Raw genomic sequence first — 23,510 nt, 5'->3', positions numbered from 1 at the left:
TTAGGTTCACATTAATTGGGCTTTCGTAATTACTGGAAAAAGCAACAATGTACATATAAAGGCATTAGCTCTTATATACAGGACAATTCTGTGAAATATTTACAATACCCACATGAAACTGGAAAAACATGGCCATGGTGCAGCATCTAAACTTTACACACTAATAATTAGTTACAAGTCATTGAAACTAAAGGCAAGAAACATAAAACAATAAAAATGACTCCGTGACCTCCACGTTGTATTAAGAATATAGATGAGCTTGACACACGGGTCATATTCACTCCCTGCATTGCCATTCATGAGAAAAACGTAGAGTCTTTATGTTACAAGGAAGAAAGTATATTGTATATATACTCCAATAAGCCAACGTTTGTAGTTCGTCATCCTCCTCGATAGATTGAGGTCAGTCGCTGAAGCTCTTTGCAGTAATCCATAGGTATTTTCTCTGCTTTCTCTCTCAGTCTATCATCTCTGTATACTTTTGCTGCATGTATAAGATCCGCCTCTGTAATCATCAACAACATATGGATTATAAAAATGTGAGAGGGACTGTATTCGCTGCATGCTTGTAGGTGTGTTATTCAGACACTACCGAAGCCAGAAGTAATAGCAGGTTGCTCGGCAACTAGTATCATTTAAAAAGGAAATAAATATGGCAGCCTCCACATCTCATTTCAGATGCCTGTAAAAGGACAGACTTGTATTCCAAGTTTTTTTTTTTTTTTTTTTTTTTTGAAATGAAGGGTCCTTTAAATGATGGATAGGTGGGTAGATAGGCTAGCTTTCATATTACCATCACAAGTTGACATGCACTAGGTGTAGGAGAAAATTGTACAGTACAGGTGAAACTCAAAAATTAGAATAGCATGTAAAGGTCCATTTATTTCAGTAATTTATCTTAACATGTAACTATCAGGCATAAAATCAATTCTTTATTTTTACCTGGTAAATAAGTAATAAGGATGCTAGCCAGGCAATCAAAGTTAAAAAGGACTCTTACTTTTCCTCTCCATAAAAAAAAAGAAAAAAAATCATTCCCCAGTTTCCTTGGCTCTTATTTGGTACATCTGCTGCAGAAAAGGAAGTTGCAGGGCATGCTGTTTTTTTCTTCTTCTTCACTTTCCCCTCAGACATAAGTCATGCAGCATGATTGGCTGATGCATCTTTCCCTCCCGTTTTCCCCTCCCACACCTCCGTTCCTCTCTGATTGGTAAATATTTCTCATGCAGAGACAATGCACTTTTTACTGCAGAGCTGAGTGGAAGTGTCTGAAGACTGGGAGGAGGGCGGGCAATGATACACAAAGTAAGGGGGGAAATGATATCAGGATTGGCTTCAAGATAGACACATTCAAAATGGATTTTTTTACAATAGAAAAATCACTAAAATCAAAATGTGGATAGTGCAATACATATGTTCAGTAGAGCAAGTATGTATCTACTTATATGTGCGTTTTTTTCTGACATAGTATGACTGACAGCTCTTTAAATTCGAAACTAATATACGAAATAGACTCATTGCATGCAAAGAGAGATGAGATTTCAAGCCTTTGTTATAATTTGGAGGATTATGGTTTACAGCTTATAAAACCCCCAAATTCAAAATCTCAGAACATTTATTGTGAAAACTTTCAATATTGTAGCCTCAAAGTGTCAGATTCTAATCCGCTAATTAAACCAAAACACCTGCAAAGGGTTCCTACTTCATATTAGTTTGACCTTTTACATTGAATTACTGAGTTAAATGGACTTTTGCATGATTCTAATTTTTCAAGTTTCACCTACCGTATATGTACTGTATAAGGCAAGCCAGGTTGTAGCAGACATTTGGTAATGCATTTTTGAGGTGTGTGGTTTGAGCCAACATTAATAAACTGGCTTATGTATGGTCTACAGAAAACACATGTAGGCCTTTACTGTAGAAATGGTGCATAAAAGGAACTTCATTTTAGCTATAAAAATTGCAACATTATTTCAGGTTTGCTTTGAAGGTTATCCAATGCAAAAAGCTTCGGAAATCCATAGGTCCTAACCCCTCAGCAATCACAGTGGTGGCAGTTTAATTCCGTGCAGCTACTTCAGCTTGTAATCCGGTCTCGTGACGGGCACGGCTGCAGGAAGTTGGCCATCTTAGAATCTAGGCTCTAGTTAGCTGTGCAAGCGCAATAGCCCAGGGCCACTGCTCTATTGCACTTCCTATGTCCTATTGAATGCAGTGAGTGTGATGGCAATGAGCTACTGAACATGAGCGGCCAACTTGATCTGGTTCAAAGGTAGTCAACTTCCTCTAGCATGGCCCTAACTGGACTGAATTACAAGCTGAAGGAGCCGTATGGAAGAAAACCACTACTGCTGGAAGAGATTGCTAAGGGGCTGTGACCTATGGATGGCCTCTGTTTTCCTGAGGCTTTTTGCCTCAGATATCCTTTAAAGCAAACCTGAAGTGGGGAGAATTACTGTATATACTTGCTATACTCTGCAGATGAAGCCTCTGGATGATCAGAGGCTTCCCAGATCCTTGTAGAGTCCGCCGTTCCAGCGAAGGATGCCTCTTCATCTTTTGGCTGCTCTCCTGGCCATGAATGAGCTAGACTGAACATGCACAAGTAAGCACCAGGCATGCAGAGTAGCTTTTTTCCCTCAGTGCAGGAGCAATTTATTCACCAAAGCACATGCTGACTTTATTCGTATATGCCCAGTCCAGATAAACTCATCCACAGCAGAAGCATGGACAGAAGAAACTTATTCAACAATCTTTTGTCAATTAGGAATAGATGGCCCTTCTCTGAAACCACAGTGGGCTATAGAAAGATCCAGGAAACAAGATACTTCCCTCTACTGTGGTAAGTATCTAAACTGTATTTTTTTCTCTCACTCATCTTTTATGTTTGTATGAAACTCAGCCATGCCAATCTGTTCCCATCTGAAACTGCCAGATGGGTCTGCTTCAGGCGTTTCCAGTCACTTGGTCAATAAAGCCAAGGTTGGATCAGATAGGTCCATTATGACGCTGCATACATTTGTATGAAAAGCATTCATAATCCTGCATCAAGTCAGAATTATTTGCAGCTCAGTGAACATTCCAAATTTGTGAGTGCAGAGAACAAGGGTTCCTATTCTATGTCGCATACATCCCATGCAGTAAGATGTAGATTTCTCAGACTAATACAGATGCCAGGATTGCAAATCTGAGCAGCCAACAATTCATAAAGGCAAACTGAAGTGGAAAACTAATTTTCAATTACATTAAAGCGTACCTCAAAGTGATAGAATGAGATATGTCCCAATCTTATATAGAACTACACAGGTTTTTTTTCCCCCTACAAGAATCCAGAGCCCCTATTCAATTATCTTTTCAATTTAGTTTTCTCACAGGAGATTTTTATTCATAAACTTTCCAGCACCCAACAATTAAAAATACTAAAAAATAGGTAAAATAGTAATAGATGTATTTTCTTGCTTGCCAGGGGCTTAAAAGGTATTTTATTGAGGTGGTGTGAAAATATCATGCGAGTAACTCAAGAGAATGGTTGATTGAACAGGGTTCCAAATTACATTTTCCACATAATGAACTCTAGTAACAATCACAGATTACCAATTAGATCTGATAAAACTGCATGTCTAAAGGCCCATACACACAACCACCTCAGCCAATAATCAGGCATGTGTACAGAGATCCACCCCAGGCCAGCGATGGCCGTTCAGAAAGTGATCTGCCCGGCAGATCAACTTGGCCTGAGCGCTGGCCAACTTCTTTGAAGAAGCCGCCCCCCACCTGACATCATACAGGAGCTGCTCCGTCGTTCTTCTGCCACCCGCATAGCAACAGAATGCGTTGTTAGCTACACAGCTAACACATGTCTGTACAGGTCAGCCCATTCACCTCTGTCCCCTCATAAGAGCCAGCAGAAGCTACTTCCGAGTTGGCCGCAGTGTGCAAGTTTCTTCGCCTTGGTTATACTTTAAGAAATGCTTCTGAGAGTAGGGAACAAGGGTCAGTAGATCAAGATTTGTTTGTGTGGGAGCTGAAAAAAAACATGAAAAAACTGCCCTCATGTAACTGAGACAGTCAAAAGTTTAAAGGTAGATTTTGGCCTTTGAATATAAAATGTAGAGTATGGAATGTGATAAAAGTCCTATTTAGGATAATTGTCATGTCACGTTTGCTTCAAATGACAAAAACGCTTGTGCTATATTGTTCTAGTTTAATGGCGGCTTTTACTTGGAATTGATCTAATATAGTTAAACAAAAGAAAAAAACAAAACAAAAACAAAACCTTCCATTGACACTTACTCTGCTGTTTCTCCCGCCAGCAATTATTCCTAACATTGGCTACATAATCCTCTTCAATATTCTTCTCCAGCTTCTGTAGTGACATACCACTATATTCAGAATGAAAGTCCTTGCTTACATAATACGGTACTTTGAGATTTTCTGTTAAACGCTTGATACTCTGACCACTAAAGGAAAAAAACAAACCAAAAGGTCAATCAACAATTACCATAAGTAAGGTGTTAGTTGCAACACTGAACTCCATATTCTGCAGTAAAAGAAAGGAAAAACACAATCAAGAGCCCCCAATAGTCTATTATTGATGATAAAGGAATGTCACGGTAGCAGCAAATAGAAATATTCTCACAAGTATGGGTTGCCGGGTTCAGGCAACCACTTAAAGCACTTATGGGGATATTAGGCCTGTCCCCACTCAGGCTAAAAAGTCACTCTCAGTAGAAGGAAAGAAGGGGTGTTCACCCATCCACCAGGTGGATAACCATTATTGCAATAGAAACGGAGGTGCCAGCAGAGTAAAAATTTATCATAGGTAAAAGCAGATAAAAGTTGCGGGGCAAGGATGGACTTGCCTCCCCAAAACCAAACCACCACTGTATGGTTTAAACAAGATTTAATTCTTACTCCAGAACAAATGCAACGTGTTTTGCGGGTCTCTAGCCTGCTTCCTCAGGCAATAATACAGATAGGAGTAACTTAGAAGTTGTGTAGCCAAGTAGTCTTCCCCCAGCAGCCCTTGAAAAAGCAGCTTGGCAGCCGCGATACTGGTGGAGCCGTCCGCCAGGGGCTCCCTCCTTCTCTCCCCAACGATCCTCTCATTAGCTCTGCGGTCTGGGTATTGTATGGCCTCCTCTCTAGCACTACCTCATATGTCTTGTGATCATAGTCATCTCATCACCTTCACCTGTCAATCTTATTTGAACTATAGGAAAGCTTACATGTTCTGATGCAATTTTCTGATCTGATAGTATATGTTATAATGTTATTTTGTACACATATATTCACTCACTGTTTTGCATATGTCTTTTTTGAGGTCTATGGTCCTGTTGGACCCCTATTAGCACTGGTCACTTTTTCTGAGGTTATTTCATATGAACCAGTGTTCTGCAATTCATTGGTGCTCTGATTGAGCACCATTAACTGCTTGCTTGATATTACCACTATTACCCTTTTCTATTAGTCATTGATCCTATGATTGTCCGGTTAGTACTGTAATCATTTAGATTGTGGATCTTGTGGAGAGACCTATTTTAATAGTTTTTAAATTCCTTATGGTGACATATGTATATTTCTAATAAATTGTGATACTATTTGTATATACGCTAGTGTGGTGCTATTTTCTAAGGGCTTCAATAGTGTTTCTCTATGTGTAATACTTTGTCTTGCTAGGTCCTAGCACACACTTATTGCTGTGTGCAGATATTTTTTCTTTGCTTCTGTAGCCAAGTACAGCGCCTCTGTCACAGAGGAGTTGTACTTGGCTACACAACGTGTAAGTTACTCCTGTCTGTATTATTGCTTGAGGAAGCAGGCTAGAGACCTGCAAAACACGTTGCATTTACTCTGGAGTACGAATTAAATCTTGTTTAAACCATACATAGTGGTTGTGTTTGGTTTTGGGGAGGCAAGTCCATCCTTGCCCCGCAACTTTTATCTGTATTTACCTTTGATCAATTTTTACCCTGCTGACGCCTCCATTTCCATTGCAAATTTTCTGCAGTGCTCAGGACATAGCAGACACAGTGAATTGTGCTGATGACATTTGTCAGGATCAGCAAATCACAACTCAAAAACTGTCCCTAATGAAAAGGAAGTAAATGGAATGGCATTATCCACGAACAGCAGCTGGAACCCTACAACTTTCAAGGAGCAATTTCAGCAAGTTTCAATAATCCAAAACAATGTTTCCCTGAGCAGAACAAAGCACAACCCTCATACAGGTCTAAAAACCTGGGAGTGGGGATTAAGCAAATTGAGTCAAATGTTGCTTTCCCACACCCCTTCTACCCTGCTGTCCAGATCTGGATTCCCTCTTTCATTCTTTTGAGTCAGTGGGACTAGGTATGAAGAGAAGAGTAGGAATGCAGTAAGGACATGGTTACTTGAGCAGAACAAGAGATGACAGGCATGTACTTTGTTTTCATACTGGCAAAAAGCTTTAAAAAAAAAAAAAAAATCTTATGTGTGAAAGAAACAAAAACATTTTAATATAAAATGTATTTTCTTTTTTGAGACTGCCAGTTACTTCAGGTCATTGGACTGTCAGTTTCCTTAAAAAAAAATCTTGTAATTATTATTTTGAATACAGTTTAAGTGGCCATATATCTATACATTAACAGCCAAACAACCATCCAATTAGATAATTATCCAAGCGGATGAAAACCTGTGACACCAAAAGCATGCTCAATCAACGATGTGACCAATTTCAGGCCGAAATTGGTCAAATGTATCAATCGGACACGGTGGAAAATCTCATGCTAACATGATCAATAGGGTGCAAGGTGTGCGACAATTGCTGACAAGCGCGTCAAAAACCACCAGCCGCTGTCCGGCACTGTCTGCACTTCCTTTCTGGATTCACGCCCCATGTGAACGCCGACACATTGCACTACTGCACGTGGAGCATGTGTGAGGTCACACACGCCCCACGTGCTACAACGTAACGCACAAATCTGAAGAGGTGTGTGGACACAGCACCGGACACGGACGGTAAAGTATAACTGCACGGGGCACTGGGGTGTGTGGGGGGAGGGGAACAAGAGTACGTTAGCCTAGGAGACAATCAGCAGCAGCACTTCTGTGGCTTCCTTCAAGTCTCTAATATCACCTCAGCAAAACCAGATACTGGGGTGCACCCCACTTCCTGTACACTGGCTCAACGAAACCTCAGGTTACAGAGTGAAAATATAGGCTAAAGCAGTCACCATTTTTATTACACTTCTCAATATAAAACAATTTAATTCTAATTTAATAGAAACTACGTAGATCATGAGTAAGGAAAAGGGCTTCTTCTAAGCATAATCAAATACATATTTTCTGTGGCCAGTTTTGCTTAAAATCCATCATAGCATGGGGTAAAAACTGCCAGTACAAGCAATTTATAAAGCTACTTGTGGGACAGAGTGTTTCTTGGCCAATGCACTGCAATGGTGACCCCAAGTAGTTACAGATTGGCCTCAATTCACCAAGATCATGCTGGTGATAAGGCAAGAAAAAAAATAAAATTTACCACCATACATTGATCGTGCCTTATTAAGGTGTAGAGATAAGTTTTCACAGTGAGAGAATTATCTTATCACTTCAGTCCTTAAAGAGAAACCGTGAGCAAGAATTATTTCATCCCAATCAGTAGCAGATACCACCTTTTCCACAAGAAATCCATTCCTTTTCTCGAACAGATCATCAGGGGGCTCTGTACAGCTGATATTGTGGTGAAACCACATGGTCCTGGCAGTTTCCTGTCTGTGAACCTCATTGCATTTTGGGAAATGGCCGTTTACAGCTGTTTCCAACTGCCAAAAAGGCAAGCAGCAGCTGCTTCCACTGACATCACCTGCCAGCAGTAAAAATGTCACCATGTGATGTCAGAATGTATATCGAGGAGAGGAAAGATGTTTCAGTGGGAATAAAATATAAAAAAAATAATTTATACGTAATTATCGTAAAAATGAAGCCCTCTTATTTTCACTGGAGTTCCTCTTTACATTACCCTCCTCTGTAGTTATTTTCACATACAGTTAACAGCCGTCTTTAACTTTAGAATTCTGTAGTTATTTTAAGGATTGAAACGTTAACTTTATAGATCCCCCTTAACTTAGAAGAGTTAACTTTAGGTTTGCCGGAGGTAAATTGCTTAGTGAATACTACTTGCCTCATCACCATGGTGATAACACTAGGAATGGCTCAGAAATGTTATTAAAAGACAGGAGATAAGCTTAGTGAATTGAGGCCAATGTGGTTATGCATCAGATCTCAGGGAGCGGCAGTGTTTGAAGCCCCACTCGTGTGAGAAAGCACCACTGAAATGGATGACAGAGTCATACAGTTATGTTAAAATAGAAAAGTTGTTTACTTACGATCTAGGGTATAAACTGTATGGAGGATTAGACACCATTAATTGGCTAAGCAAGGACACTAGTATCAATACAATTATAGGCATTAGTTGAATAAGCATGGAGAATCCACCCTGTGAAGAAATTAAACTACAGTTATAACTGAACATGAAAATCCCAAAGTATACAATATACACTTGTAATTAAAAGGGAGACAGCCCAGATTAAAATGGGCATCCAGTATGTGTGTATGTGTTTTTGGGTTTTTTTTTTCTGTTAATAACCGTTTTTAAAAATACAATGGAAACCACCTTTACAGAAATTAGATCGTCATCGGTTTCATTAAACTTCTTTTTCTGTATTCTCTGGCGGTGTCCTTCAGCAACACCAGGAAGGACACCTGTGCCTGATACACAAAACACAATTTTCCAATTGAATTGATGGGAAATTTCCCAACGTCCAATACTTTCCAACATGTCCAATCTGCTTCTGATCGAGAAAGGGATCTATTTTGAGATCAGTACTGCACAAAACCAACCACTTTCTTGGTTGGAAGTAGACCAGATATGTTGGAAATGATCGGATACTTGCACCATGTCACCCATAATGATTGATTGTGGCTCTATGATTAGGGGGATGCAGGTACATGAATGTACTACTATAAGGTCTTGCTCACAGTGCAGTATAGATAAGCCATTTGTGGAGATGGGAAAAGGGGGGGGGGGGGGGTTTGGGGGAAAAAAGACAAACAAGAAACAGACAGTAAAAGTAAAGCTTGTTAATAAGAAAATGGGGCTGAGTTGCCACATCCATTTTCAAACTGGACATAGCACACTTGCTGTTGTGAAAATTGCATCAGAATTGAGGTGATGTCTGAAAACAAGGTAGTAGACACAGATTTTTTTTCTGCACACAAATTCAGAAGCAGCCCATTGATTTCAGTGAGCTGTAATATTGCATCCACATTTGCGTATGGGAAAACAGATAGGAATCACACAAATGGAAAAACTCAAGTCTTACACAGAAAAGAAGTAGTGAACTTACAATCAAAATGGTGGCTTGGAACTACCTAGCAGACTTTGCAAAATCTCAAACAAAGAGGCAACGCTCTCCTGCAGCCAGTAGCATGGAACCCAGATGGAAGGAACTTAGTAGAGGTGTATCGCCATTGTGAGCTTAGAGATGGTCAATGCAATGCAGAAATTCTGACTTGCATGTGGATTACATACTGCCTGCAGCTTGGAACTGAGCCAAGCAAATATTGGCAGGCAGTGCACCTGACTGGCCCATTTCCATGGCACTTACAATTTGCATTAAACCTGCATGTAAAACAGAGTTGCTTGCATCTCATTCACCATCTTTAGTCCTGACGGCAACAGCTGCTTATGACTGTGTTTCAAGTTTCTTTATCAGGGAAGATCTACTTTAATCATTCGTGGGCATTTGCCAAGCTTTCACAATGCAAAACAAAATGTATCTATACAGATTTACATAAAGGGTTTTCTATAGTATTTGACAAGCAACAGCTAGAGGCTAAAGCTCAATCCAAACACTGTTCTGTGTTTAAAAAAAAAAAAGTTTAATTTGGCTGATACGGTTAAGGTGACCATACATCTAGTGAGGATGGGCAGATTCGACCAAGAAAATCTCTCACTGATCGACTGAATAGAGAGAAATCTGTCAGCTGCTCATACACCGCAGGCTGATTCCCGATCAACTTATTGCTGAAACCGATTTTGGGTCTCCCTTATGCGCCCCAGCCACCCCCTCTAATCTGTAATGAGTACTCCCCTCGGTGGTCAGTGCACTATACAATGCTTGTCTGCTGCTGGCCACGGGCGCACTCCTTGCTCCCTACACACGCCCCACGTGGCTGCCGGTGTTCATATGGGCGCGCGACGTCGCACAGGCGCCCAGTTACTCCGGCAACCACATGAGGCGCATGTATGGAGCAAGGAGTGCGCCCGGGCCAGCAGCAGACAAGCATTGTATAGTGCACTGGGCACCGGGGTGGTACATTACACATTAGGGGGGACAGCGTTGTGGGGTCTCTTCGTGTTCATCCCAATATCAATCGCAGTTACTGCCACGCACACGATAAAGCTAGTTGGCCCTACATCTTGCAGCATGTCCAACCGATTAATGCGGCCAATTTCGGACCAAAATTGGACGCATTGTCGAACGGGCATGCACTTTTTCACAGATTTTCATCTGCTCAGGGTCGATTGGCCGCCAAGTCGCCTGATGTATGGCCACCATTATACTATGCCTATACAGGAACTAAACGGTCACTTTTAGAATCTGATAAAATCATACTTACATCCCCCCTTTCATCTTCCCTGTCATGTCCACTATGATGCTGATGCTGGTGATGGCTGTACGTTGTACGTCCATTACTATATGTTCGAACATTTGCTGGTTAAGGACAGAGCAAGGAAAATGAAGTTAAATATCTGCAGAATATCACCTATACACATAACTAATAAGGAATACCTACACACAAGCAATCATTTTGGAATTCCTTAACTTTTTGGGAACTAGTGACGCCACTTAAAGTGTTGCCACTAAATAGTTGTAGAATTAAAGGATTGAAAGCCAGCCTTGCACAAAACGGAGGTGGAAAACCTTTGAGAAGCAGTCTTTTCTCCCACTTACCTGAAGGGAAGCCACCTCCAAAGAACATGTTAAACAAATCCTCAGGTGTTATATCAGCTTCGAAACCTCTATGGTAGTCATATCCGCCATTCCTGTGGTTGTGGTGCACGTGACTGTCGCACCCAGAAAGATCATACTGCTTCCGCTTCTCTGGATTACTTAGTACCGCATACGCATTTCCAATCTCTGTAACAGAGAACATTTCAAGACATTTCAAGTATTTCTTGGGATGATAAAGCAAACCTGAACTGAAAATAAATGTATTAACCAATTATATGTGTAGTACTAATGGGAAATAAAACTTTAGCAACATCAGCCATGGCAGTGGTATAAAATAAGCTTCATTCTGCTGCAAGCCAAACAAAAATAATGAACCTTTCAACATTTCAGTACTTAAAGGAAACCTAAACTAAGAAGGATATGGAGGTTTCCTTTTAAAATAATACCAGTTGCCTGACTCTCCTGCTGAGCCTGTGTCTATAATACTTTTAGCCACAGCCCCTGAACAAGCATGCAGATCAGGTGCTCTGACTGAAGTCTGACTGGATTAGCTGCATGCTTGTATCAGGTGTGCGATTCAGCCACTACTGCAGCCAAAGAGATCAGCAGGACTGACAAGCAACTGGTATTGTTTAAAAGGAAAACACCCATATCCATCAGTTTAGGTTCCCTTTAAACCTTATTAGCATTGCTTCATCAGCCAGACAAGGGTTTTTGCCTTCCATTTACGATTTCAGGATATCAGGGTAAATTTAACCCGGTTTACTTCATTTGAAAAGGATAACAGAATTCTTTAACACTTGCTGTACAGGAAAACAAAAAAAGACTTCATACAATTTCTTAGTAGGGCTAGTACTATATGTACCCATGTTTATACTTCACACATGGATCAATACTGTTGAGAATAGAACACACTCAGCTTCAAACTGTTGGCACAGGAATAGAGTCCAGATCCCTTGGGAGTGGTAGTTTTTGTACACGTGTACAATGCTTTATTTACTACCAGGATGTAATTTATTTCAGTGCCTTAAATATATTTAAAAAAATGTATTTCTTTGATAAGCACTAAAAAGTTTTACCACCAATGGACCCATTTCCACCATGCAATATAAATATTACATGGACACATTTGGACTGATTACTAGAGGTGCCACTGCTGGATCTAGTCATAGTAGGTTCTAGACTTTCTGCTGCCTGAGGAAAACTTGTGAGTATGGGAACCCACCCCAGCAATTTACTCTGCTTCGTTTAATGTTCTCAGTCAGCAAGGCAACAACTTAATAAAACAACACAATAACACAATGGCTGGCTATGAGTCTGTGACAACCTGCTCACCCTCAGCCAGTCGGCAGTCCTCCATTCCTCCTCATTTAGGACAGCAGTGCCACCTCTTCCCTTCTGCTGTGAAACAATGCAGCTCTCCTGCCTCTCCCCTCCTCACTCACTGTCAGACTCCTCACAAAGCACAACAAGCAGCCTTTACTCATTGATGAGTTCTTCACATCGCTCTCCTCTCGTTTCTCCTCCTACTTTGACTGCATGCTGTAAGTGTGAACACAGTACAAACATGCTGCCCCTGTAAGCTCTGTGCCTAATGCAAGTATTTCACCTTGCTTCATGAGAGAACCAGCTCTGTATCTAAACCCACACAATGGTGTCCTATGTGGATCAAAGTGTTGGACATTGACACTTTAGTCCTCTCCAACGTAGAGCCACATAATAACAAAAATGACGCTGGTGCATGTGCCGGGGGTGGAGCTACAGTGCACTAGCTGGCGGTGACACTGATGCTGGATCACCTTCATACCAGGTGGGACCATCAGCGGATTGCTACATTTCAGTCCTTTTTAGGCTGAGGGAGAGGGTTATGCACAGACCAGCCTATTTGTGAGTATATCCAGTAGTTAACATGCCATGCAGGGCTGTGGAGTCGGAGTCGTGGAGTCGGAGTCGTGCAATTTTGGGTGCCTGGAGTCGGAGTCGGGGAAAATGCACCGACTCCGACTCCTAATGAATTTGTAACTGTAATTAAAATAGAAAATATGATAAAATGTTCTATTTCTCAGATAATAGTCATTAAAAATAATGTATATATACATTAATAGATGTGCTTAGTCCACAAAAATGAAATAAACCTATCAAAATTAGTTACTTGTGCAGCTTCAATAAAGCAGTCCCCGTATTTTTAAGGTCAGATATACACCTCTGATTGTGACTGTATATATGATGTGTACACAGGAATCTCATATTATATATATATATATATATATATATATATATATATATATATATATATATATATATATATATATATATATATATATATATATATATATATATATACTAAATAACATCTATGCTGTAAGAATAAAGCCTGATGTGTAGCTGTGTCACATAGATGGTCAATGAGATGGAAATAATTCTGCACTGATGCTGATTTATGCAAATGTATGCACTCCCTTTGCTGATGAAATCAAATAATTTGATATGTTGTTAAAATTTGGTTTGGGGACTACAAATTAAAGGGTACTTGAGACGGATGAAAAGTAAAGTTTTATACATACCTGGGGCTTCCTCCAGCCCCCTTCAGGCTAATCAGTCCCTCGCTGTCCTCCACCACCCGGATCTTCTGCTATGAGTCCTGGTAATTTAGCCAGTCAGCGCTGTACGGCCGCATGCCGCTCCCACAGCCAGGAACATTCTGCACCTGCGCAATAGTGCTGCACAGGTGTAGTATGCTCCTGGCGGCGGAGTGTGTGCATGCGCACTACGCCCGACTGGCTCAAGTACCTGGATTCATAGCAGAAGATCCAGGTGGTGGAGGACAACGAGGGACTGATTATCCTGAAGGCGGCTGGAGGAAGCCCCAGGTCTGTATAAAACTTTAATTTCATCTGTCTCAGGTTTACTTTGTTACACAGTAGTACTATACTCAACATATGCACTCCCCACAGAGCTGCAGGGAATCCACTGAGAATGCTGTGCACATTGAACACAGAGGTGTTGTCTGTCACCCATAAACCTTGTTCAGATTGTGCATGAAGAATGTGTAATAGAGGAAGAATCTCCTTATTCCCCTGCAGAGTACCTGCACATCACTCTTACATGTACCCACACTTACATTGCCTAGGGCCTGATAGATGTTCTTTGTTCGGGCCTGTACCTTTTACAAGTACGCTTACCAAGGACTAGTTTTAGTCTATGACTAAAGGGAATAAATATGGCAGTCTCCATATCCTTCTCACTTCAGTTGTCTTGTAAAATTCCTAAGCGTTGGCAGCTAAGAGACGAATTTCATGTTACATACTTTTAATCAACTTAATTGTAATATGCAAATTAGAGGAGTCGGAGTCGTGGAGTCGGTGGAATCCTAAACTGAGGAGTCGGAGTCAGAGGATTTTTGGACCGACTCCACAGCCCTGATGCCATGTGAACAATTAGGCCAAGGGATATCTCTGCATTACACGTGATATGTAAGGCAGTGATATGTAAGGCATGTGGGCAGAAATCTGTACAGGAACTGAAAGACTGCTAGATTTAAAATTACATAAACAAAACTGAAATATGTGCAAAAACCTGAGATGTGTGCCAAACAGACGAATTTGAGTTTCCAACATGCCAGGATTACAGTACTAACTAAGTTTAGCCTGCCTAATTTCCCCTCATCTGTGACTAATTACAACTGTAAGTTGATCTCTTTAGCCATGTCAGCTCAGGCATCTCCTCTGCCATGGCTGAGAGCTAATTTGTAAACACAGGATGTTAACAATATGTCTGCGTCCATGAAAGCAGGAAGTAGACACTGCAGATTTATTGCAGGATTTGCATCAGCTGCAATAAAGGTTTTTCTTTAAAGGTTATTATGCTGTTGCTTATCTTTTAGAGCAGAGAGGAAGTTTTGAGTTCAAGTCCGCTTTAAGGACACGCTGTCCTGCAGTAGCCGACTACTTTTCACTTTCTTTATTAAATAAGCAAGAGCTGTCCAAATATTTGTCTAGTTTTGAATGGAACAGGGAGAGGTTAGAATGTTTAAGTTCTTCATTGCTGCCTCAGACCTGGTAAAAAACAGATTTCCCTCTTGTTTCCTGGCCTTTTGACAGGGTTACAGAGAAGAGACGTTAGGAGAAATCTCACGCAAGACAGCCAGCAAGAGGGAAGTTTTAAAGTGGTACAGTTGTACTAAACTAAGCATGTTTGAAATAACTTATGTGATGGATACGTTATCTGTGCTTCAACAGAGAGACAATTATAAATGTACCAAGTGTGTTAAGCCCCCTAAAGGCAGTAAAGAAAGCCTGAGAAGAAATATTCAAGCAAAGAGCAGGTTTTAAAGGTCTGAGCAACTTTGACAAAGACAACATTTTGATGGTTAAACAACAACATCTTGTAGTGGTGTTCCCAGCATGCAGAGGCTACGCTACCATCTACCAAAAGTGCTAGAAGATAAGACAACTGATGAACCACCAACAGGTTTATGGATGCTAAAGTCTCTAATGTTTATGGGAAATGAAGGTTAGCCAGTCTGGTCTGAGCCCAAATAGGAGCTACTATAGCTAGAAATCATAGTGCGGTTGACTAATTTAGAACTCAGTGTATTGGGCTGCATAGTGCGGACCAAACAGAGCACACATTCTGATCCCTGTGAAACAATGAAAGCCCCCAAATTGGGCATGCAATTGTCAGAAGTGGACTATGGAGCAATGAAAAGAGGAGGCTTTCTCTGGCCTCCAAACTTTCCAGATTTCAGATAGATCAAGCATCTGTGGAATGTGGTAGGAACATATTATTGAGTTTTTATATAGTGCCGACACCTTCCACAGCGCTGTCCCGAGTAGACAGTCTTGGTACTCAGAGAGGCTCACAATCTAATCCCTACCATACTCATATGCCCATCATAGTTCCTCCCTCATATATACAATTCCCTGATGTTTAGTGCTTTTCCCTTCCCTATACAATTTCCTGGTGTTTATGTGTAATGAGCAGCGAGCAGGAAAGCAATTACCTACTTCCTTCCTCCGCTTATCGCGTGACTTCCTGCAATGCCGCCCACTGAAGTAGAGGGCAGCATTGCAGGAAGTCACACGGCTTGCGGTGGAAGGCAATTGCTTCCCTGCCCGCTGCTCATCACATTACATATAGCGCAAATAGCTGGAGGGGGAGCGGGGACCCAGGTGAGGGAAGGGAGCCAACCCCCCTCCCCACTGCTGTGCCTGCTGCACCCCTTCCTGGTTGCTACCCCCTCCAGCTTGATCCAAGCCCCCCCCCCCCCCTCTTCCCCCCAGCCAGGGATAAGTTTTTTTTTAAAAATGCAAACAGATTGGAAACGTATGCTGCAAAAGGGCAGCACGGATCAGTTTGCGTTCCAGTTTTTAAAAAACAGAGCCCGGACCACAGATTGCATTCTGCAACCGTGCCTAGTGTGGACTGAACCTTAGGAAAGAGTTCTATCCATCACCCTGGCATTATTATTAAGGGGATTCAAAAACAGCTAGGGTGTCGCAAAAACAGCATAATTCGGAAGCCAAAAATTGCTGCCAGATGAATTACATCTTACCCCACCAGTCCACGGCGGCCTTGAGGAATAATAGTAATTAACACCACTGGGTCTTTTGCAGGAGCAGAGTGAGCCATTTTTGGCTTCACCCTGCGCCCACATTTCCTGGTACCTTAATTACATATACACCTAATGGGAGCCCAATACTAACAGTTCTTCAAAAGGGGCAACAGTTGTATAAAGGCGGCACATTAAAAGCTCCTCAGTTTATAACTGAGTGAACCACTTTTACTAGGACCTTCCGGTGATATTCTAATAGGTTTATATTAGAGTAGAGTAAACATATTAAAAGATGTAACAGGCAAGGTTAAAACACAGACGACCATTAATCTAAAATTGTAATAAACCTGCCAGACACAACTTCCTTATATTATCATTGCATTTAGGGCAATGCATGGACACTAAAAGCATGTGAATGAATTACTATTCTGCAATAAAGATACTGAGGAAAGCAATTTATCCTCAAGATTCTCTGAAATGTCTAATGCATATGTCTTGTAACAAATACCAATGCAAGTCCTTGAAAAAGCCTTTCACCCACAGCAGCAGGAAAGCAGTTATTTTAAGATCTTGCCGTGAGGGAGAATTTGATGCTTTTACAGTAGTTCTGCATTGCAGGCCCTTTCAGGAACTTGTCCTGCGACCACAGCATGCTACACAGCAATGTACAGTCTGGTGAAAAGAAAAGCTTACTCTTAAATGCCTCTGTGGCTCCGGGTGCATGATTTTTATCCGGATGGAATTTCAGTGCAAGTTTCCTGTAAGCTTTCTTCAGGTCTTCATCTCCAGCATCGTTACTCACGCCTAGCACCTCATAATAGGTTTTACAGCTCTTTATCCTGTTAGAAAAAAATAGTGATACAGATTTTGAGATGTGAAATAAGGATTTGCTAAATGCAATTTACAATCATAAATTAAAAGCTATGTTTAAAACATCACGATCCCTCCACCACCATGCCATACAAAGTAAAAAGGAATTAACTTAAAATTAAGTGTATGCAAAACTCTCATTGCTATGTCAGGCAACTATACAGCCGTGCTCTCCACCACATATGGCATTTATTGCAATGTGCATAATGAAGCCTGTTTTTAGTACAGATTAAGTAATACAGGTTTTAGTAAACTGCATAATAGGATAATTTATTAGGTGCACTCACTCCCAGCTCCTTTACAAGGTACAGTGAGCTGGATTAATCATCGTACCTTAAAGCGGAATATAACCCTGCATTTCAACTTTGCTCTAAAACATTATTTAAAGTATATTATATGCAACCAGCATTTTTTTTTTTACTAGACCAGCATTGGAAGGGTTACACAGTGCTTTAAAGTTCCTGGAGATTTCTGCAGAGGCATCCCAAGCTGACATAGATACATTTTGTTTACATAAATCTATCTGTGAGGAAACGCGGAAAAGCCGCCGCGTGTGCCAAGAGCTAGGCGGCTGACTCCGCGTCCTACGCGGCGGTTTGCACACATCTGGTTGTGTGGTGGAACGCGGGAAAGCCGCCGCATGTCCTGACAGCAAAGCGGCTGTTTGCATGCAGCAGCATGTGCTTGGTGTGGCTGGGTCTGTTAGTGCACCTAGGCAGATGGAGAGCTATGCTCGCGCGGGCCTGAATTCAGGACCTTTATACCTGCAGAGGAAGTGTCAGCTGATCAGGAAGGTCAGCTGATTCCTGCAGGAGTCATGATTGGCTGAATGGTTCGGGCGGGGCAGCAGAGTCCAGCAACTATATATTCTTCTGCTTATTCAGTTGCTGGTTGTCTGGCGTTGCGATCACATACGTGGGAGCACCCAGATCCGTAGTCAGATCCGCAAGTGTGCCGGGACCAGCTGGAGCTGTAATCCTACACTTAGCTAGTTTCTGTTGATAGCTTAAAGTACTAGTTTGATTGTGATTATCTGTTTTGACCTTTTGCCTGCCTATCCTCCTGAACTCTGATCTTGTACCTCGATATTTCTGATACTCTGTTGCCGAACCCCGGCTCGTCCTTAGACTCTGCTTCTGCCTACTGATCTTGTACCTCGATATTTCTGATACCCTGTTGCCGAACCCTGCCTGTACCTGACTCCGCCTTTGCCTCTTGATATTGTACTTTGTCTGTCCGTGTGTGTACGACCTGGCTTGTCCGACCTCGAGAACCGACCTCACTGTTGGAGGCGGTTCCCCGTTCTATCAGTGACACTTCCTCCAGAGTGTTACTTTTAGACAATCCTTCCTACTCGCAGCCTGACTCCTCCCGTCTTGGAGAGTCCAGGTCTTCGGAAGGAATCCGTGCAGTATACCTTACTGCGCTGAGGCTTAGTCCTCAAAGTGTTACTGTTACACCAAATACTACATTCTACTCAGGTGAACAGAGGTTAGCTGGTATATCGGATTATCGGTGATACTGCAGATCACTTATAATCTGGTATACATCTGTATTCCCAGTGATACTGCAGATCACCGGTAATCAGATCCTCTCTGTGCTTCACCGATCGTTACAGTATCTAAGTGTTGAATGTGACTCATCTCTCTGACTGAGAAGGAGTTGGAGGACAGCCAAAGAGTGTGTAACATTTCTCAATGGATACATATAACTAAATAGAATGTAACAATCTGAACTTCTGCATATCTTTCCATGGAACTTTAAACCTCTGTGTTTAGCCCTTCCAATGCTGGTCTAGTAAAAAAAAAAAAAAAAATGCTTTTTGCATATAATATGCTGTAAATAATGTTTTAGAGCAAAGTTAAAATGCAGGGTTATATTCCGCTTTAAAGGAATACTTAAGTGGAAAAAATTTTTTTTACTCACCCGGGGCATCCCTCAGCCAACTGAAGCTGTATCGGAGCCCCGCTCCGATCTACCTGTCCCCGCCGCCGGCTACTTCCGGGTTCGGCAACAGCCGCCGACAGGCTGGGAACACAAGTGATTCTCCGCATTCCCAGCCTGTCGGCGGCTGTTGCCGAACCCAGAAGTAGCCGCCGGCGGGGACAGGACGATCGGGGTGGGGCTGCAAGGGCACCATACAGCTTCAGTGGGCTGAGGGATGCCCCGGTGAGTAAAAATCATTTTTTTTTTCACTTAAGTATTCCTTTAAGAAAGAGGAGGAGCATGTCCTCCTGGATAATTTTAGGCCTCTTTTCCACTGGAAGTTGATAGGCAGTGAAATGCCTTTCAAACTTTCACAACTGGTCACTGCTGCTTGGGAACGATCACCCCCTGCCGAAACAGTTGCACAAGGCCTTACTACTCAACCATATACCCAGTGCTGGGAATTAACCAGTTAGTGGCGTTTGCTTCCAGTTATATCACTATTCATCCATCTCTTACTTTCTATCTTTTCATGTTCATAGTTCATGTCTACCGTCCTTTTCCCTTCCAAGTTGATATTCTCTACCTAGTCCTGTGGCCCAGCCACTCTTGGTTTGGACCACATTTTTTGTGCACAGATATGGTATCCTTTCAGTTAATTTAAAAATAGACCTTACAGAACAATTATCAAAGAAACTGTTCTTCTATAAAGCCCACATACCTATAGAGCTTTTAGCCAGCAACACTAGAAAGCTTTTCAGAAGTCTCTTTACAGCCTGTGTGAAAAAAATGCCTTGTTTACCAGCTGTTTGTAACAATTTGTGTCAGCATCAGGCTAGAGCTATACCATGTAGCTAGGTTCCACTTTTCTGTCACTGTTCACAGAGGTATGATTTAGGTCTTGTTCACATTGCGTTCCGATCGCCTTAGGGCCACAGTGAAAACTGTTCTCTGAAAATGTCATATTTCCTTCACAAAAACATGAAAAGATGAAAAAAAAAATCCTTTGTATTGCCATTTGCTAGTAATTACTGGAAATGTACGTGGCGTTTAGAATTTTAGTTAACTTTGATAGTTGTCCTTTAACAACTCAGCTGCTTCTAAAGGTCTCTCACTAACCTTCATTATTGACCTTCCTCCAGTGGTCCTCTGCTGCAACTCACACTGAAAGCAACACAATGGGCCTAGTCTTCAGTTGCTTCTGTACATTTTTACACTCTCCACTTATCCACTTCCCTGGTTTCAATCTCATGTGATCATATCTCCTACACAGACATTTACATAATCTCAGTCACCAAGTTCTCTAAGCAGTCTTGCACTCCTTAAAGGAGAACTGTAGTGAGAGGTATATGGAGGCAGCCATATTTATTTCATGTTAAGCAATACCAGTTGCCTGGCAGCCCTGCTGATCTATTTGGCTGAAGAAGTGTCTGAATCACACCAGAAACAAGCATGCAGCGAATCTTGTCATATCTGTCAAAATTGTCAGAAACACCTGATCTTCTGTATGCTTGTTCAGGGCCTATGGCTGAAAGTATTAGGAGGAGGATCAGCAGGATAGCTAGGCCAACTATTATTGCTTAAATGGAAACGAATATGGCAGCCTCCATATACCTCTCACTACAGTTCTCCTTTAAAGTGGATCCGAGATGAACTTTTACTCATTGCATAATTGTGTTCCTTTCCTATTGTTTATAGGGCATTCCTCAAGCCAAATACTTTGTTTTAATACTCTAAATTCCCTATAAACTAAACAAGCCTTGCCCACAGCATTCCAGAGAGCCTCAGCATTTTCAGACAGTAGCAAGGGCTCACGGCAGCTCAGTCTGGGCAGGAGGAGCGGGAAGTATTACTAGCCATAGATTTCAAAGGCAGAGCATATGTGCTATATGCTATAGCAGCATCGAGGGCACTATTGTGGCCGGGAACGCGAAGAATCACTCGCGTTCCCGGCCTGTCGGCTCCTGTCGCCGAAACCGGAAGTGGCTGCCGGCGGGGCCAGGAGCATCTGATGGGGTCGGCGTGGGCACAATACAGCTGCAGGGGGCTGCTGGAAGCCCCAGGTGAGTAAAGCTCATTGTTTCCCACAGACTTAAGTGCCCTTTAACACACCACTCTGAATACTCCTTGCTTGACCACCCCCAATCTAGCTACCTCCCTAATCATTCCACAGAGGTTGCTCTTGTCAGAGTGACAAATGAATTGCTAACTAAAATCTAAAGGCAGTGGCCTTTGGATTTTAGCTGTTAATTTTATATTCATTCTGCTTCAATGGGAAGGCAAGGTCTTGCTCTCGCATGACTCCCCTCCTCCCCTTCTTGTAGGACTTTCAGTGTTGCTCATTCCAACACCACTTCTGCCCAGGTCACCACTCTTGTCAGAGAATCACAAGACTCAGTCCTCAAACCTCTGCTTTGCTTTATTTTCACCTTTGATCTTGATCAGCTTACTAGCTATTTGGCTTACAATATTACCTACATGCAATAGACATCCAAAATGTGTGTCTCTGCCCCGATCTGTCTCCATTAATTTCGGGTCTCCAACTTTATATACTTTTACTTTCTTAAACTTATAAAAGGGAAGCTGTCTTTTTCAGTGAGATTCTACTACGCCAAACATATTGATAGCAAACCAATAACACCAACAGCTCAGGCCCTTTTCTCTATTCATAACCCAATCTGAGTATAAACTGAGTCGCCCACTTGTAACTTAGAGAATGTTTAAAGTTACTGAATGTTTGTAACCTAATAAATTAAAGAGCCCAGTATATATAGCCTTTAGTTTCAAGCTTTAGCAAGCCAGAATTCTAAAAAGTAGCCCAATGATTCACATTGGCAGTGATGACACGCCTTGTATGATGTGTACTGGAAATCAGTGTAGAAAATATAGAGCAGTACGTTATATCACAGAAAAAAGCCTGTTCACAGGGGGTTAGTGAAAAATATTTTTTCTTCAAGTGTGTGAAAATTTGCATCATTCCCATTTGCTCTTTAAAAAACATTACAGTTATAGAGGGATGGGCAGGGAAATAATTAAATGAACACCAACTTGTTGCGATGCACATCCTGTTCCTGTTGCCAGGTTGGTGGCAGGGTCAAGTGTAATGCACAAGCTCTGTATTCCACCAATGTAAACAGGGGTGACATTACTAAGACTTTCAGCCCATGGATTATACTAATTTTTCAAGACCTCAGGGCAAGAGCTGGAAAATACCCCAAAGAGTGAAAAACGTAGAGAGGGCAGAAATGGAGTATCTCTGGTCATGTGACTGGGGTAAAAGTGCATGCGACTAACCTTGATGCCACTGCCAACCAAGCAGATGACATAACATGTGGCTCGGTGTGGATGAAGGATAGCTGCAGGATTCATAGGTCGGCTATGTTTTGTGGTGCCAGGATTGTTGTAACATTCCTTTCTGTAAATATGCACTTTTTTTTGCATCTTCTCCAGCACATTCTAAAGATTCCTAATGGGGTTAAAGGTCTGAACTGGTGGCCAATCCATGAGAGAAAATGATGCTTCGTGCTTCCTGATTCACTCTTTCACAATCTGAGCCCAATGAATCCTGGTACTGTCACCTTGAAACATGCCTGTGCCATCAGGGAAGAAGGAATTCACTGATGGAATAACCTGGTCAATCAGTAATCAGCTGATATACCGTACTTTGGGGGAAAAAAAAAATCATCCATGCAGTAATTATCACATGGGAGGCTCTTACTCATTTTGCTTTGTTAAATCCAGGTGGTGACTTTTTGGGCAGACTTACTTCAGGTAGCCTGGAATTTGGTAACGTGTAAAACCGAAAGTGACAGATTTAATCATTTCATCTAGTACATTCATGCTGTTGTCCTAATGGAATGGGAGATATCAGGTGTCTTGCCTAGGTTATCAAAATGGCTAGAATTGACCCCGCATGTCACTATTGCAGCACAGTGGATGAGTTGTAACAGTACAAGGCACATAAACCTTGTTCAGAGTTTCCATTCATCGGACAGGTAATGCATAGCATGCCATGTCCACCATCTGGAAAATCACATCATTCTGGTATACTGCACAGCCTTGCAGTCCCTCTCACAGAAACAGATCCGTTGGCAACGGATGTGTCTGAAAGGGTCCTATGTTTAGCATAGGATCCATTTACATGCCTGTTTACCTAGAATTGG

At 41.8% G+C, this 23,510-nt stretch overlaps 1 protein-coding gene across 1 annotated transcript in view; it reads right to left on the bottom strand.

The window, feature by feature from the left end:
* Positions 1 to 221: 221 nt before the first annotated feature.
* DNAJB14 (DnaJ heat shock protein family (Hsp40) member B14) overlaps positions 222 to 23,510 on the bottom strand; it is a 69,187-nt gene continuing 45,898 nt past the window's right edge. Inside the window, exons 3-8 of the mRNA XM_068231725.1 lie at positions 17,245 to 17,390; positions 10,998 to 11,183; positions 10,663 to 10,757; positions 8,367 to 8,476; positions 4,294 to 4,460; positions 222 to 505 (exon numbers count right to left, since the gene is read on the bottom strand). Coding sequence (XP_068087826.1) covers positions 381 to 505; positions 4,294 to 4,460; positions 8,367 to 8,476; positions 10,663 to 10,757; positions 10,998 to 11,183; positions 17,245 to 17,390 — 829 coding nt within the window. The 3' untranslated portion in view covers positions 222 to 380. The remainder of the gene's footprint in view (positions 506 to 4,293; positions 4,461 to 8,366; positions 8,477 to 10,662; positions 10,758 to 10,997; positions 11,184 to 17,244; positions 17,391 to 23,510) is intronic.

Source organism: Hyperolius riggenbachi, chromosome 1 (assembly GCF_040937935.1).
Source record: "Hyperolius riggenbachi isolate aHypRig1 chromosome 1, aHypRig1.pri, whole genome shotgun sequence".
In the NCBI taxonomy this organism is placed as follows: domain Eukaryota; kingdom Metazoa; phylum Chordata; class Amphibia; order Anura; family Hyperoliidae; genus Hyperolius; species Hyperolius riggenbachi.
This window is presented reverse-complemented; position numbering and strand designations above follow the sequence as displayed.